Source organism: Bufo bufo, chromosome 7, assembly GCF_905171765.1.
Source record: "Bufo bufo chromosome 7, aBufBuf1.1, whole genome shotgun sequence".
NCBI lineage: Eukaryota > Metazoa > Chordata > Amphibia > Anura > Bufonidae > Bufo > Bufo bufo.
This window is the reverse complement of record NC_053395.1, coordinates 143,096,198-143,112,398: the sequence shown is the minus strand read 5'-3', so window position 1 is coordinate 143,112,398 and position 16,201 is coordinate 143,096,198. Positions and strand designations below refer to the sequence as shown.

The window sequence follows — 16,201 nt, the reverse complement described above, 5'->3', positions numbered from 1 at the left end:
AGTGTGCGGCCCCCCTCCCTCCCTCTATTGTATTTTCATTTGTGGCCAGTGTGCGCGCCCCCCCCCCCGGCCCCCCCTCTATTGTATTAATATCATTGGTGGCCAGTGTGCGGCCTCCCCTCTCCCCCCCCCCTAATAGTAACATAGTACATAACATAGTACATAAGGCCGAAAAAAGACATTTGTCCATCCAGTTCGGCCTGTCATCCTACAAGTTGATCCAGAGGAAGGCAAAAAAAACCCTGTGAGGTAGAAGCCAATTTTCCTCACTTTAGGGGAATAAAAAATTCCTTCCCGACTCCAATCAGGCAATCAGAATAACTCCCTGGATCAACGACCCCTCTCTAGTAGCTATAGCCTGTAATATTATTACACTCCAGAAATACATCCAGGCCCCTCTTGAATTCCTTTATTGTACTCACCATCACCACCTCCTCAGGCAGAGAGTTCCATAGTCTCACTGCTCTTACCGTAAAGAACCCTTTTCTATGTTTGTGTACAAACCTTCTTTCCTCCAAACGCAGAGGATGTCCCCTCGTCACAGTCACAGTCCTGGGGATAAATAGATGATGGGATAGATCTCTGTACTGCCCCCTGATATATTTATACATAGTAATTAGATCTCCCCTCAGTCGTCTTTTTTCTAACGTGAATAACCCTAATTTTGATAATCTTTCAGGGTACTGTAGTTGCCCCATTCCAGTTATTACTTTAGTTGCCCTCCTCTGGACCCTCTCCAGCTCTGCTATGTCTGCCTTGTTTACAGGAGCCCAGAACTGTACACAGTACTCCATGTGTGGTCTGACCAGTGATTTGTAAAGTAGTAGGAATATGTTCTCATCACGGGCATCTATGCCCCTTTTGATGCAACCCATTATCTTATTGGCCTTGGCAGCCGCTGCCTGACACTGTTTTTTGCAGCTTAGTTTGCTGTTTATTAAAATTCCTAGATCCTTTTCCATGTCAGTGTTACCGAGTGTTTTACCATTTAGTATGTACGGGTGACTTGCATTATTCCTTCCCATGTGCATAACTTTACATTTCTCAGTGTTAAACCTCATCTGCCACTTATCTGCCCAAGCCTCCAATCTATCCAGATCCCTCTGTAGTAGTATACTGTCCTCTTCAGTGTTAATTACTTTACACAGTTTAGTGTCATCTGCGAAAATTGATATTTTACTATGCAAGCCTTCTACAAGATCATTAATAAATATATTGAAGAGAATAGGGCCCAATACTGACCCCTGAGGTACTCCACTAGTGACAGTGACCCAATCTGAGTATGTACCGTTAATAACCACCCTCTGTTTTCTATCATTGAGCCAGTTACTTACCCACTTACAGACGTTTTCTCCGAGTCCGAGCATTCTCATTTTATATACTAACCTTTTATGAGGTACAGTGTCAAATGCTTTGGAGAAGTCCAGATACACGACATCCATTGATTTGCCGCTGTCAAGTCTAGTACTTACCTCCTCATAGAAACTGATTAAATTAGTTTGACATGACCGATCCCTCACGAAGCCATGCTGATATGGCGTTATTTGCTTATTTCCCATAAGATGCTCTAACATAGCATCTCTCAGAAAACCTTCAAACAGTTTACCCACAACAGATGTTAAACTTACCGGCCTATAGTTTCCAGGCTCTGTTTTTGGACCCTTTTTGAATATTGGCACCACATTTGCCATGCGCCAATCCTGTGGGACATTCCCTGTTAGTACAGAGTCCGCAAATATCAGAAATAAGGGTCTGGCTATGACATTACTTAATTCCCTTAGGATACGGGGGTGTATGCCATCCGGTCCTGGCGATTTGTCTATTTTGATTTTTTTAAGTCGCTGTTGTACTTCTTCCTGGGTCAGACAGGACACTTTTAATGGCGAATTTATTTCAGCATTCAGCATTTCATCTGACAGTTTATTTTCCTCAGTGAATACATTGGAGAAAAAAATATTTAACAGCTTTGCTTTCTCCTCGTCGCTCTCTGCGACTCCCCCCTCATTACTCTTTAAAGGGCCGACACCTTCAGATTTATACTTTTTAACATTTATATAATTGAAGAACATTTTAGGGTTAGTTTTACTCTGTTTGGCAATTAATCTCTCGGTCTCTAGTTTGGCCGCTTTTATTTGTTTTTTACATGTTCTGTTTTTTTCCTTATAGTTTTTCAGTGCTTCCGTGCTACCCTCCTGTTTTAGGGTTTTATATGCTTTCTTTTTGTCATTTATTGCTTTCTTTACAGTTCTGTTTATCCACATTGGTTTCTTTTTGTTCCTTAACCTTTTATTCCCATACGGTATGTACCTCTCACAATGAGGTACAGAGCTCCTCCTACTGGTAAGTGACAGATCATTAAGCAATGCGCCGCACAGACCTGTCACTTACCAGTAGGAGGAGCTCCCGGCCGGTCACAGACAGCGCAGCAGGTAAGTATGATGCTTCTAATATTGCTAAGTAACCATGGCAACCAGGACTGCAGTAGCGTCCTGGTTGCCATGGTTACCGATCGGAGTCCCAGCGATTAAACTGGGACTCCGATCGGAACTCTCCGCTGCCACCAATGATTGGAGGGGGGGGGGGGGGGGGGGAGGCCGCACACTGGCCACCAATGATAATACAATAAAGGGAGGGAGGGGGGGCCGGGGGGGCGCACACTGGCCACCAATGATATTCAAACTGGGGAGGGAGGGGGGTCTGCCCCCTGCTGCCTAGCAGCCCCTGATCTCTTACAGGGGGCTCTGATACGCACAATTAACCCCTTCAGTTGTGGCACCTGAGGGGTTAATTGTGTGTATCACAGCCCCCTGTAAGAGATTGGGTGCTGCCAGGCAGCAGGGGGCAGTCATGTACACAGTTCGTAGTATATTCTAACTTGAAGCGTCCCCATCACCATGGGAACGCCTCTGTGTTAGAATATACTGTCGGATATGAGTTTTCACGATGTAACTCAAATCCGATGGTATATTCTAACATAGAGGCGTTCCCATGGTGATGGGGACGCTTCAAGTTAAAATATACCATCGGATTGTAGAAAACTCAGATCCTATGGTATATTAACTCCTGACTTTACATTGAAAGTCAATGGGGGGACAGATCCGTTTGTAATTGCACTATATTGTGTCAACGTCAAACGGATCCGTCCACGTTGACTTGCATTGTAAATCAGGACGGATCCGTTTGGCTCCGCACGGCCAGGCGGACACCATGTCTGTGGATCCTCCAAAAATCAAGGAAGACCCACGGACGAAAAAACGGTCACGGATCACGGACCAACGGAACCCGTTTTGCGGACCGTGAAAAAATACTGTTGTGTGCATGAGGCCTTAGTGTGATAAGACCAAGTAAAGTCCAAAAAATCAATTGATCTGCAGAAAAGTCGATAGTGAACTTCAGGCCCAAATTGTTAGTGTTGAGTGAACAAGACTTAGGGCTTCAGGTTCAACCAATCCCCCTAAAGTTTGTCCCACAATTAACATATTCACATGATGTATATGTCACCATAGGGTTCCATCCACTGTAAAAAAACAAAAAACAAATCCATTTAAAGGGATTCTGTCACCAGGTTTCACCCCTGTCAGCTAAACATATGCTGATGTTCAGGGCGTCTTCACGATTCCTAATGTGGGCTTATACTGTAAATATGATCTGTAGCCTTATTTTGCTAAAAAACAGCTTTTACTAACCTGTCACTCAAAGAAATAAGGTGCCCAAGGGGATGTCAAGCGATGTAAGGTGCCCGCCGCACCCACCGCCGTTCGTGCCCAGCGCCGCCTTTCCAGACTTCTGCGCCTCCTAATCCTCTGTGCCGCCTCTCGCTCTCCCTCCCTCCCTCCCCCCTCCTCCTCCTCCTCCTCCTCCTCCTGCTGTAAGATCTCGCGCGTGCGCACAGGGCTCTGCCTGATGCGCCTGTGCGGACTTCTCCATTTGGCTTCTTACAGCGAAGTGCGAATGCGCCGGCACTTCGCTCAACCCCCTGTATGACCTGCACTCTGGCGCCAGCCTCTCAGAGCCCTGTGCACACGCGCGAGATCTTACAGCAGGAGGAGGGGGGAGGGAGCGAGAGCGAGAGGCGGCACAGAGGATTAGGAGGCGGCGCAGAAGTCTGGAAAGGCGGCGCTGGGCACGAACGGCGGTGGGTTCGGCGGGCACCTTGCATCGCTTGACATCCCCTTGGGCACCTTATTTCTTTGTGTGACAGGTTAGTAAAAGCTGTTTTTTAGCAAAATAAGGCTGCAGATCACATTTATAAGCCCACATTAGGAATCGTGATGAGGCCCTGAACATCAGCATATGTTTAGCTGACAGGGGTGAAACCTGGTGACAGAATCCCTTTAATGTTTTGGCATTATGGAAATGTATAGTGTGCTACGCTTTAGCATCCTTTTTTCCCAATGTATATATTAAACATGGGACAAAAAATGTGATGTAAACCCAGCCTAAAACACACTTTAATTATAGAGAAAACAATAGCACTCAAATAGTGATCAGATTAAGTTTTCTTTTAGTTACTTATTCCAGCATCATATTAGGAAAAGCCGTCTGGAACCACGTCTCAAACTTCACACAAGGCCATAATCAAGGTCTGGGAGGAACCATAATGCTGGCTAAAAATGTATGGGTGAATTATTCTTTACGATATGATGCTGGAATAAGTGAATAAAAGAAAAGAAAACTTCATCAGATCACTATTGGAGTGGCGTGGTATTTTGTACAATATTTTATAGGACAACTAGACTACAACTGAGCACCCATACTTGCTCAGGGTGCCAACTAAAAGAGACTAAAACACACTTTAAAGTGGTGGATATAACCAGTGACATTAATTTTTCCAGTGCCCACTACATACCTAATGGTATGTTCCAGTAGTAGCCAATTCCAATACATCCGGTTGTGACGTTGAATAAATTTGCATTAAAAAAATACAAGTATTAATGGAGTGATACCTTTATAGGCCAACCAGAAAAAAACATATTGCAAGCTTTCAGAGCACAAAGGCTCCTTGTTTAGGCAAGATTACAGATGAAAGACTGAGAAACAGGCACAACACTTATAGGATGTTGCAGCAAAACATGTACATGGGGATGCATAATTAAGATAAGACAGAGAAACAAGTGGACATGGTCAGCGGGAGGCAATGTAGATTAGGGATTGGGAGTCGAACTAAGGGAGGCGTGAATTTTGTCTAAATAGTGGGTCATAAAACCAGGGGTGATATTCTGTCCATCACTTAATGATTGGAATGTAGTGATCATTTTAAATTCCCAGGTTTTCCTGTCTCTATCATTCTTAAAATTCCCTTTGAGAATTAAAACCTTTAAGTTGTCCATGGAGTGTCCTGGTCCAGAGAAATGGATTCCCACCGTTTTATCGGCCTTGTGGTTTATCTTGAATCTGTGCAAGTTAATTCTGGATCACAGTTTCTGTACAGTTTCCCCAATATAAATTCTTCCATTAGGACACCTTGTAGAGTATCATGTACACCACATTCGAGGGTTCACATAAGAAGGTGTCCGTGATGTTATAGGTCTGAGGGGTATATTTGCGGTTCGTGGATAAGACATGTGTGCAGGTCTTGCATTTTTTGTGGTTGCATGGAAAAGTGCCTGTCTGTGATGGTGAAGAGAGGCCACTCCTGAAGGAGATTCCTCAAATTTGATGGTTTTTTGTATGTCAGAAGAGGTAACTCCGGAAATATTTATTTTTGTCTCTTCTCTTTATTGAATAGGGGTTGGAGTTCTGGCGCAATTTTCTTTAGGATATTCATTTTGGGGTTGTACATGACCACTAAAGGCACCCTGTTGGTGACCTGCTTTTGTCTGTATTCCATAAGGCTGTTCCTTAAAATCCTATGTATTTGCTCTAATATATGATATCCCTGTTGTAGGAATGTATTTCTTAGGCCTCATGCACACGGCCGTTGTTTTGGTCCGCGTCTAAGCCGCAGTTTTGGCGGCTCGGATGCGGACCCATTCACTTTAATGGGGCCGCAAAAGATGCGGACAGCACTCCGTGTGCTGTCCGCATCCGTTGCTCCGTTCCGTGGCCCCGCAAAAAAAAATAACATGTCCTATTCTTGTCCACGCTTTGCGGACAAGAATAGGCAGTTATATTAAAGGCTGTTCGTGCCGTTCCGCAAATTGCGGAACGCACACGGATGCCATCTGTGTTTTGCGGATCCGCGGTTTGCGGACCACAAAAAAACGGAACGGTCGTGTGCATGTAGCCTTAGTGACAGCAGGTGGTGTTTTCTGTCCTCACCATCTGAGCAAATACGAATGTATTGTAGCGCCTGGCTGTAAATTGTGGATATGCCGGACAGCCTGTGGGTTTATGATAGATAGAAGTTTGTACAGTATTGTTCCTTATGTATATGGTAGTGTCCAGAAAATGTACGTGGGATTGGGAGTTATTGAGAGTAAGCCTGATGGCCGGGTGAAACTTGAAGTTTTTATGAAATGTCAGTAGTTCCTCTTCCGAGCCAGACCAGATTACTAGTAGGTTATCGATATACTGAAAGTATGCCAGAGGTTTGGTGGTGCAGGTCGATAGAAAATCCTCCTTTTAGTTTGGCCATAAACCGGTTGACATACTGTGGTGACATTCTACTGCCCATGGCGCTACCCATACGCTATAGCTATATGTCTTCCCCAAAAGAAAAGTAATTGTGTTGAAGTACATACCTGATCAGTTGCAGGGACGGTTCCGTGGCAAGATAATTTTTTTGCAGGAAGTACTGACATGCATCTATGCCAGCCTTGTGAGGCATATTACAGTACAGGGACTCTACATCCCAAGTCTGGAGAAGGAGCCTTTGTGCTCTGAAAGCTTGCAATATGTTTTTTTCTGGTTGGCCTATAAAGGTATCACTCCCTTAATACTTTTGTATTTATTTACGCAAAAGTATTTTAACGTCACATCAGTTTTTTCTAGCTAACACGGTACTATGCAATTCTTGTCACACACCAATACATCAGGAGAAACTGAAGTTCGGATGATACTTTCTTTACATTTTTACCCTGTATTTTTCTATGTTGTCTTTTAGTCTTACATATGTATTTTCCATCACATGGTCATGTTTTGTAAAAATTGCTTTTAGAGGATGTTTATGTTGTAATCTGTTTGGCATGCATTACATCATGCTTTTGTATTTTATTTCACAGTCATTTTATGTATATGTACATTGTATATATTGCTGTTAACTTTGACCTGTAGGATACTAAAATGTCTGAACTCAAAGCATATTGAAAAAGACTATCTGCTGGTGTTCCTGACACCAGATAACTGTACTGAAGTTTTTAATTTGCACACAGTTTTCTTCCTCCAAGTGAAGTTGCTTTAGAGGGGTGGCAATGGGGGCAGCCTGAATGATTTATTTTTTGCACACTAAGGTCACACAACACTAATAGTCTAATGGTTTTCCAGTACTTGCTATCTACTTAAAGAAAATATGTCATCAGAAAATGATCTATTGTCAAAATCATGTTTTTTTCCATATCACTATATTAAAAAACCCAGCAGTTTTCACACTGGTCACTAGGCGTAAAATATGTTAAGATTTCTGTCTTTTGAGAGAAGCTCCATGGATCTGAAGGGGACCCCAATGACTTCTATGGGAGAGTTTTCTAGGCTATGCTCTGTGACCTGTGCAGAGGTCAGGAGGGAGTAGATAAGCTGTGATATCACCTATTGTGAGTGGTGGATTTTGTGTTCTCTATATAAAGGTGTCACTTGTCATTGTAATTCTGCTTGTGATGATAACAAGATAACTACTGAAAACTTACCTGTACAGAACAGGAAATCATGATCTATTATTAGGCCGTATGGCCAATGCAGGGTTAACACTCATGCTTTATGAGACATGTTATCTAAATTAAATGCAACTAAATGCGTTAAGCAATTGCTTTTCAATGGCTTTTGTTTCAAGATAACGCGATGAGTTAAGAAATTAGACTTAAGAGTGTGAGTGTTACCCCTGCTACATCTGTATATATATATATTTTTTTAAATATACAGTGCTGCAAATTTTGACTTAAAGTTACTTCTGTTCAACCAGCAAGTAATTTTTGGACGGGAAATGACATAGGTGTCTCCCAAAAGATAATAAGACGATGTACAAGAGGCATTATTGTGGGAAAAAAACATTTCTCAGCTTTTATTTACATTTGAGCAAAAAATACAAGATGTTCCGCACTGTGGAAAATCTCAGAGGACGTGGTCGGAAGCCAAAAGTGACACCTGTGTTGGCCAGGAGGATAGTTAGAGAGGTGAAAAAGAATCCAAGGATCACAACCAAGGCCATCCTGGTAAATCTGGGCTCTGCTAGTGGCAATGTCTCAAGGCAGACAATCCAACGGACACTGCACAATTCAGACCAAGGAGGACGCCACTTCTCCAGATAAGGCACACAAAAGCTCGCTTGGCCTTTGCAAAAGCTCATCTGGACAAAGAAGAAGACTTCTGGTCTTCTGTGTTATGGTCAGATGAAACAAAAATTGAATTGTTTGGTCACAATGATGTTTCCTTCATTTGGCGTAAAAAAAAAAAAGGAGAAGCCTTCAACCCAAAGAACACCATCCCCACTGTCAAACATGGTGGTGGGAACCTAATGCTTTGAGGGTGTTTTTCAGCCAATGGACCAGGGAACCTAATCACAGTAAACGGCACCATGAAAAAAGAGCAATACATGAGGATTCTCAACGACAACATCAGGCAGTCTGCAGAGAAACTTGGCCTTGGGCACCAGTGGACATTTCAGCATGACAATGAACCAAAACACACAGCAAAAGTGCTGAAGAAATGGTTAGCAGACAACAACATTAACGTTTTGGAGTGGCCCAGCCAGAGTCCAGACTTGAATCCAATTGAGAATCTGTGGAGGGAGCTAAAGATCAGGGTGATGGCAAGAACTTGAAAGATTTGGAGCTCATTGCTAAAGATGAATGGGCAAATATACCTGTGGAGACATGCAAAAAGATGGTCTGCAATTATAGGAAGCGTTTGATTGCTGTAATAGCCAATAAAGGCTTTTCTATTGATTATTAAGAAGGGTATGAATAATTTTGGACTGGACACTTTTTGCTCAAATGTAAATAAAAGCTGAGAAATGTTTTTTCCCCACAATAATGCCTCTTGTACATTGTCTTATATGTCATGTCATTTCCCGTCAAAAAATAACTTGCTCGTTAAATAAAGGTAACTTTAAGTCAAAATTTGCCAGGTGTATGAATAGTTATGGGCAGCACTGTAGGTGGTAAAACTAAAAAACTAACACATGGAAAACTAAAAAAAAAAAAAAAAAAAGTATGTTTAACCCAAAAAACGTGATTTAAACAATAGGTCATTTTCTGATGACACAATCCTTTTTAAAATGATTTTACTATAGAGGGGTGCCACCACTCCCCCTTTTTATCTCCATTAGAAACACATAATGGCTTTCTTTAAAAAACAGCACTAGACTTTTCCATGGACTGTGTGTGGTATTACAGCTCAGCCTCATTCATTATAAGGTGAGACTTAATCAGAGTTTAAGTCAAAATGAAAGATTCTATCTGTTTTTCTATGGTACCTTATGATTCCCTGATCGACAGTCTAACTCCACTTCAGTGCATGCTGCTCCAAATATAAAGTCTGGTGTTTCCACACTCTTTTCTGGCCCCCAGTCAGAGACTGAATCAGGAATTCTGTAGGAATAAACATATGCAAAATTGCCAAATCACTAAACATTATTTTATAATTGCTACTTCCAGTAGTGTACACAGACCTCATAGGGCCTTTTATCAAAACTTAGTATGGGCCCCCTGCACCCCCATTTTCCCAGTATGCATATATCAATCACTCCCATGTTAAATGGAACACAAACTGCAACGCCCAAGATTTCATTTGAAGTTACAATCTTTTTTATTAAGCGGAAAACGTTTTAATTTACAAACCGGATTCCAAAAAAGTTGGGACACTATACAAATCGTGAATAAAAACTGAATGCAATGATGTGGAGGTGCCAACTTCTAATATTTTATTCAGAATAGAACATAAATCACAGAACAAAAGTTTAAACTGAAAAAATTTACCATTTTAAGAGAAAAATATGTTGAATCAGAATTTCATGGTGTCAACAAATCCCAAAAAAGTTGGGACAAGGCCATTTTCACCACTGTGTGGCATCTCCCCTTCTTCTTACAACACTCAACAGACGTCTGGGGACCGAGGAGACCAGTTTCTCAAGTTTAGAAATAGGAATGCTCTCCCATTCTTGTCTAATACAGGCCTCTAACTGTTCAATCGTCTTGGGCCTTCTTTGTTGCACCTTCCTCTTTATGATGCGCCAAATGTTCTCTATAGGTGAAAGATCTGGACTGCAGACTGGCCATTTCAGTACCCGGATCCTTCTCCTACGCAGCCATGATGTTGTGATTGATGCAGAATGTGGTCTGGCATTATCTTGTTGAAAAATGCAGGGTCTTCCCTGAAAGAGATGACGTCTGGATGGGAGCATATGTTGTTCTAGAACCTGAATATATTTTTCTGCATTGATGGTGCCTTTCCAGACATGCAAGCTGCCCATGCCATACGCACTCATGCAACCCCATACCATCAGAGATGCAGGCTTCTGAACTGAGCGTTGATAACAACTTGTCCTTGTCCTCTTTGGTCCGGATGACATGGCGTCCCAGATTTCCAAAAAGAACTTCGAATCGTGACTCGTCTGACCACAGAACAGTCTTCCATTTTGCCACACTCCATTTTAAATGATCCCTGGCCCAGTGAAAACGCCTGAGCTTGTGGATCTTGCTTAGAAATGGCTTCTTCTTTGCACTGTAGAATTTCAGCTGGCAACGGCGGATGGCACGGTGGATTGTGTTCACTGACAATGGTTTCTGGAAGTATTCCTGAGCCCATTCTGTGATTTCCTTTACAGTAGCATTCCTGTTTGTGGTGCAGTGTCGTTTAAGGGCCCCGAGATCACGGGAATCCAGTATGGTTTTACGGCCTTGACCCTTGTTCCAGATTCTGTGAATCTTCGGATGATGTTATGCACAGTTGATGATGATAGATGCAAAGTCTTTGCAATTTTTGGCTGGGTAACACCTTTCTGATATTGCTCCACTATCTTTCTGCGCAACATTGTGGGAATTGGTGATCCTCTACCCATCTTGGCTTCTGAGAGACACTGCCACTCTGAGAAGCTCTTTTTATACCCAATCATGTTGCCAATTGACCTAATTAGTGTTAATTGGTCTTCCAGCTCTTCGTTATGCTCAAATTTACTTTTTCCAGCCTCTTATTGCTACTTGTCCCAACTTTTTGGGGATTTGTTGACACCGTGAAAATTGGAATCAACGTATTTTTCCTTTAAAATGATACATTTACTCTGATTAAACGTTTGATCTGTCATCTACGTTCTATTACAAATAAAATATTGACATTTGCCATCTTCACATCATTGCATTCAGTTTTTATTCACAATTTGTTTAGTGTCCCAACTTTTTGGGAATCCGGTTTGTAAAAAGTTATAATAAAAAAAAAAGTCACCCTTGGTCCCACCCACACTATCCAACTTCTATGTCGGAACTAGTGCTTTACAAATATGACACTCATTCTGAACACTGTATATTTCAATGTATTTACATAAGACAGCTGGCATTAATACATTCATTATTCTAACTTCACATATTACAAAGTTTTCTGTCTCAAGCTACCACTAGGGGGAGCTCAGTGCATGGAAATTTATACAGTTAAAATTGTCTGCAATAGAAGCATTAAGCATCTCTTTGCACTGAGCTACTCCTAGTGGCATCTGCATGAAAATGCAGTGATTTCACATTGGGAACAGAAGGAGTTCAGTGCTTGTCCCCCCAGGAGTTCAGCACCACACCATTAGAGTAGGATCCCAGCTTTCATATGAGAGTCGCGCTCCTGCCCTCTGCTACATGGGACGCCTGTGCAGCGCTTAGACTGGGCCGCTGTAGAATGGCAGCAGCCCAGCCTAAGTGTCACGGTGGGGAGTAGGAGAAACCCCCCACCGTACAATGTGGGGAAAATAAGGTAGCAGCTAGGCCTGAAAACAGGGAAAAGGGAGCTGGAAACCAACTAAGCATCCCTAAATCCTATCCCTGACCTCCTGACTGTATGAGCCGCTCTCGATGGTAGGGGGGCTCATACTCTCGAACATGTGCCCTACTGACCCGAACGGTCCCTGCAATATGGCATCAGAAGGTGGAGACAACCGATTCCTCCAAGACACGGAGGAACCGGAGTCTCCAACAGGCCTAGCAACAAAGGGGAAGAACGCAGCCAGCAGTGGACGACACGACAGATAAGTGTCCAGTGGCAGAAAGCACCACTGCCAACAGGACCAACATAGACACCTACCTGACACAGCTGCAACAGGAACTCGAGCCATCCACGCCGCTACCACAGGATCCTGGTAATGCGCAAAGGCTCAAACACACACACTAGGCAGGACCCAGCACGAACACCAAACACAGAATCTAGTAGAAACAACCTGGACTACCATGCGGCATGAACCATGGTGGCACCAGGGACCCCCTTCCAGAGGTAAAGGACATACAAAAGGATATGTCTGGCATCCATTCTGACCTAAAACACCAAACAGGCCAGACATGAAACACCAAACCAGACATAATAACAAACCCCAAACATAAACCCACACCAAACATACAACAAGTGAGGTAGGGTAACAGCAACAGACACAAAGGGGTGACATCATAAGACATCAGGTGACATAGATGTCCCATAGGCTGGCCCTCAAGGACTGGGCAGATGGAACAGCACCAGCTCCTCAAGACACTGAAGATAATCTCCCTTCAGGCTCACAACTCAGAACAATAAGAGCCAAGAGGCAACACCCAGCTCCAACTTGCACACACATTGACCCCATACACACCAGAAATGGGAAGGGAAACAGCCTTAAAGGAGAAGTGCACACGCATGCAAAACAAACAACATGTTGCCACTGGCAGCCATCATGCGCGGCGAAAGTGTCACGGCAAACTACCACCAAGCCGTGACACTAAGGCCCCTTTGTGATTGCTGTAAAAAGGCATATTGGTTGTCATTAAGGGGGTTAGGCTGCCATCCAACCCCTTTACACAGTCTTGGCGACAAGCTGACTCCTGTGGTATCTAAGAACTGGGCTCACTTGCAAGAGAACATGTATTTGCACCTCCTCACCACTGGCCTCCTGCATTTAACCCCATCACCCATCCAACACTAAGGGCACCCCGAACCACCAACAGGAAGGTGCATTGATGTCTGGGTGTGCCCTGAGGGAACAAGAGTGTTCCCTTCCATCACTGTATAAGCCCAGGCAGTGCCTATGTGACGACCGCCACCGTGAATAACTACTACCCATTTTCTGGGCTTGCTGAACCACAATGAATGAAAGTCTACATGGCACAGTTTTACCTGTAATGGCCAGCTGCTGAAAGACAGATTCTTAGCCGGAAAGCTTCTTGTATCTAAGTAAAACAAGCAGAGACTTAGAGAGATTTCGTATGAGGAGGTATCGGAAGACTAGATGTATGGTGAGGTGCTCTGTACATATTATATATTGTACATAAAATTATAGTGTTTAAAAAGCTTACACATTCTGTCCAAGTGGCTTCAGGATTCAGATTGATGATTGGTTGTAGACGCTGGAGAAGTATCTGACACGCTTCCTAAAAAAAATGATCACCCTGGTGAGATAATCTGCATGCATGTCAACTTGTCATACTGACATTCAGGGCATTCTTCTCGCTCTCCCCAGTGTTTTCCTCATACTGGATAGGGATCATTTTTATGATATATTCTTTAAGCATTTGATATGATCTACATATGTCTATATAATATTAGCCAATTTAAAGGGAATCTCCATCTAGATTTATTTTGTCATAAAATGTGTATACTGCTGCCACCAAACATAAAGAAAAGTGTGATACTGCCAAGTGTTCTTGCTTCAGTGTACTCTACTTTGGGTCAATTTAACCTGGAGCTGAAGACCTTACTTATGAGATTGTTTGCTAGGTGTGTGCTGCTAGACACCTCCTTTAAAAGGCTGAGGGTGTTAGAATTCATGCACACTGTTGTATTAATGATTTATGCGGTGCTGATCTATAAGATGGTGCCCGTAATCTTATACAGGCTTATACTATACTTCCATCTGCCTCTGATTTTGTATGGAGGCACATACTTTTTTTTCTCATGGAGTTATATGAAGAGGTATTTTTTATTGGAACAATTGCTCCCAGTGACACCATACGAGTACCATGGTGCTGCCTATCCCTAGCAAAGCATAACTTACACATATTACAGACTCCTTGTTTACAATAGGCATAATAAAAAATAAAAAAACAATAAATACAATGATAAAAATATCTTTTGTAAAATACAATCTGATTGGTTTTGGATCCAGCCCAGCAAATAAAATTTGGTTAAAAAGTATATAAACTTTCTATTGTGTTTTTTGGTTTTAAAATATATATCTATTTTATATGTAGCCTATGTTGGCTGTTCAACAATTTTCGGTTGGTTTCATAGGTAAGGGTACTTTCACACTAGCGTTATTCTTTTCCGGCATTGAGTTCCTTCCTAGGGGCTCAATACCGGAAAAGAACTGATTAGTTTTATCCTAATGCATTCTGAATGGAGAGAAATCCATTCAGGATGCAAAACGGATCCGGCATTGCGGTCTGCGCATGCTCAGACCACCAAAAATGTGAAAAAAAATAAATGCCGGATCCAATTTTTCGGATGACACCGGAGAGACGGATCCGGCATTTCAATGCATTTGTCATACGGATCAGGATCCTGATCCGTCTAATAAATGCCATCAGTTTGAATACGCTTTGACGGCTCCGGCAGGCAGTTCCGGCAACGGAACTGCCTGCCGGAATCCTCTATCGCAAGTGTGAAAGTACCCTAACATAAGTTTGCCAGTAATGATTATAATAATATCAAACTAAAAGAAAACATAGCAAACTCCAAGAAGGTCCTAGTCTCCCAGGGTGCGTTTTGAGGAGGCAAATTTGTGTTCTTCAACTGAAAAAATTCAAAGTCTTCATTCAACTTAAAAATTAATTATTTTTTCCTATCAATGGAACAAATCTCCAGATACCCTTAGATCAACCTCTGTCATAAAGCAGAGTTACAGTACTTTGCAAACGTTTTAGGCAGGTGTGGAAAAATGCGGCAAAGTAAAAATGTTTTCAAAAATACAAGTGTTAATAGTTTAAATTTAAATGTATTCTTCAGCAGCACAACAACCCCAAATCTACACCCAATGTCATTAAGAACTATCTTCAGCGTAAAGAATAACAAGGAGTCTTGGTGTCACGGTCCCTAAGGTGACTGATGTCAGGAGATCAGGGAGACTGGCTGAGCGTGGAGGAATCTAACAGCCACCTTGATTTCTCTTGATTCAGTATTGATAGGGTTAATGACCACTTCCCTTTTCACAGCTGTTGCTCAGTGGTCATCACTTCTACCCTTTATAGTCTGACTCCACCCTTCTGACTATGAAGTAGATAGCTTTAGGCTACTTTCACACTAGCGTTCGGGGCTCCGCTTGTAAGCTCCGTTTGAAGGCTCTCACAAGCGGCCCCGAACGGATCCGTCCAGCCCTAATGCATTCTGAGCGGATGCAGATCCGCTCAGAATGCAATAGTCTGGCACCGTTTGTCCTCCGCTCCGCTCAGCAGGCGGACACCTGAACGCAGCTTGCAGCGTTCGGGTGTCCGCCTGGCCGTGCGGAGGCAAACGGATCCGTCCAGACTTACAATGTAAGTCAATGGGGACGGATCCGTTTGAAGTTGACACAGTATGGCTCAATTTTCAAACGGATCCATCCCCCATTGACTTTCAATGTAAAGTCAAAACGGATCTGTTTGCATTATCATGAACAAAATTTTTATTTATTTTTTTTGTTCATGATAATGCAAACGGATCCGTTCTGAACGGATCTAAGCGTTTGCATTATAGGTGCGGATCCGTCTGTGCAGATACCAGACGGATCCGCACCTAACGCAGGTGTGAAAGTAGCCTTATTTGGGTTTGGCTGAGCTGGTGTTAGGTCGTCTCTGGTGGTCCTGCTCTTCCATCTCTACTAAGTTAAGTGTTGCGTTTGTTTGTGTTTGTTATATTTTCTGTTGTTTGTATCTGGGCCTGAGACAGAGAATTCCATTTGTCCTTCCGGGGAGGA

The 16,201-nt window shown here is 42.8% G+C and overlaps 1 protein-coding gene across 1 annotated transcript in view; it reads right to left on the bottom strand.

The window, feature by feature from the left end:
- LOC121008091 (aldehyde oxidase-like) overlaps nt 1-16,201 on the bottom strand; it is a 223,038-nt gene that overhangs the window by 36,028 nt on the left and 170,809 nt on the right. The window contains exons 22-24 of the mRNA XM_040440436.1: nt 13,608-13,682; nt 13,429-13,481; nt 9,569-9,683 (exon numbers count right to left, since the gene is read on the bottom strand). Of these exons, the coding sequence (XP_040296370.1) occupies nt 9,569-9,683; nt 13,429-13,481; nt 13,608-13,682 (243 nt within the window). The remainder of the gene's footprint in view (nt 1-9,568; nt 9,684-13,428; nt 13,482-13,607; nt 13,683-16,201) is intronic.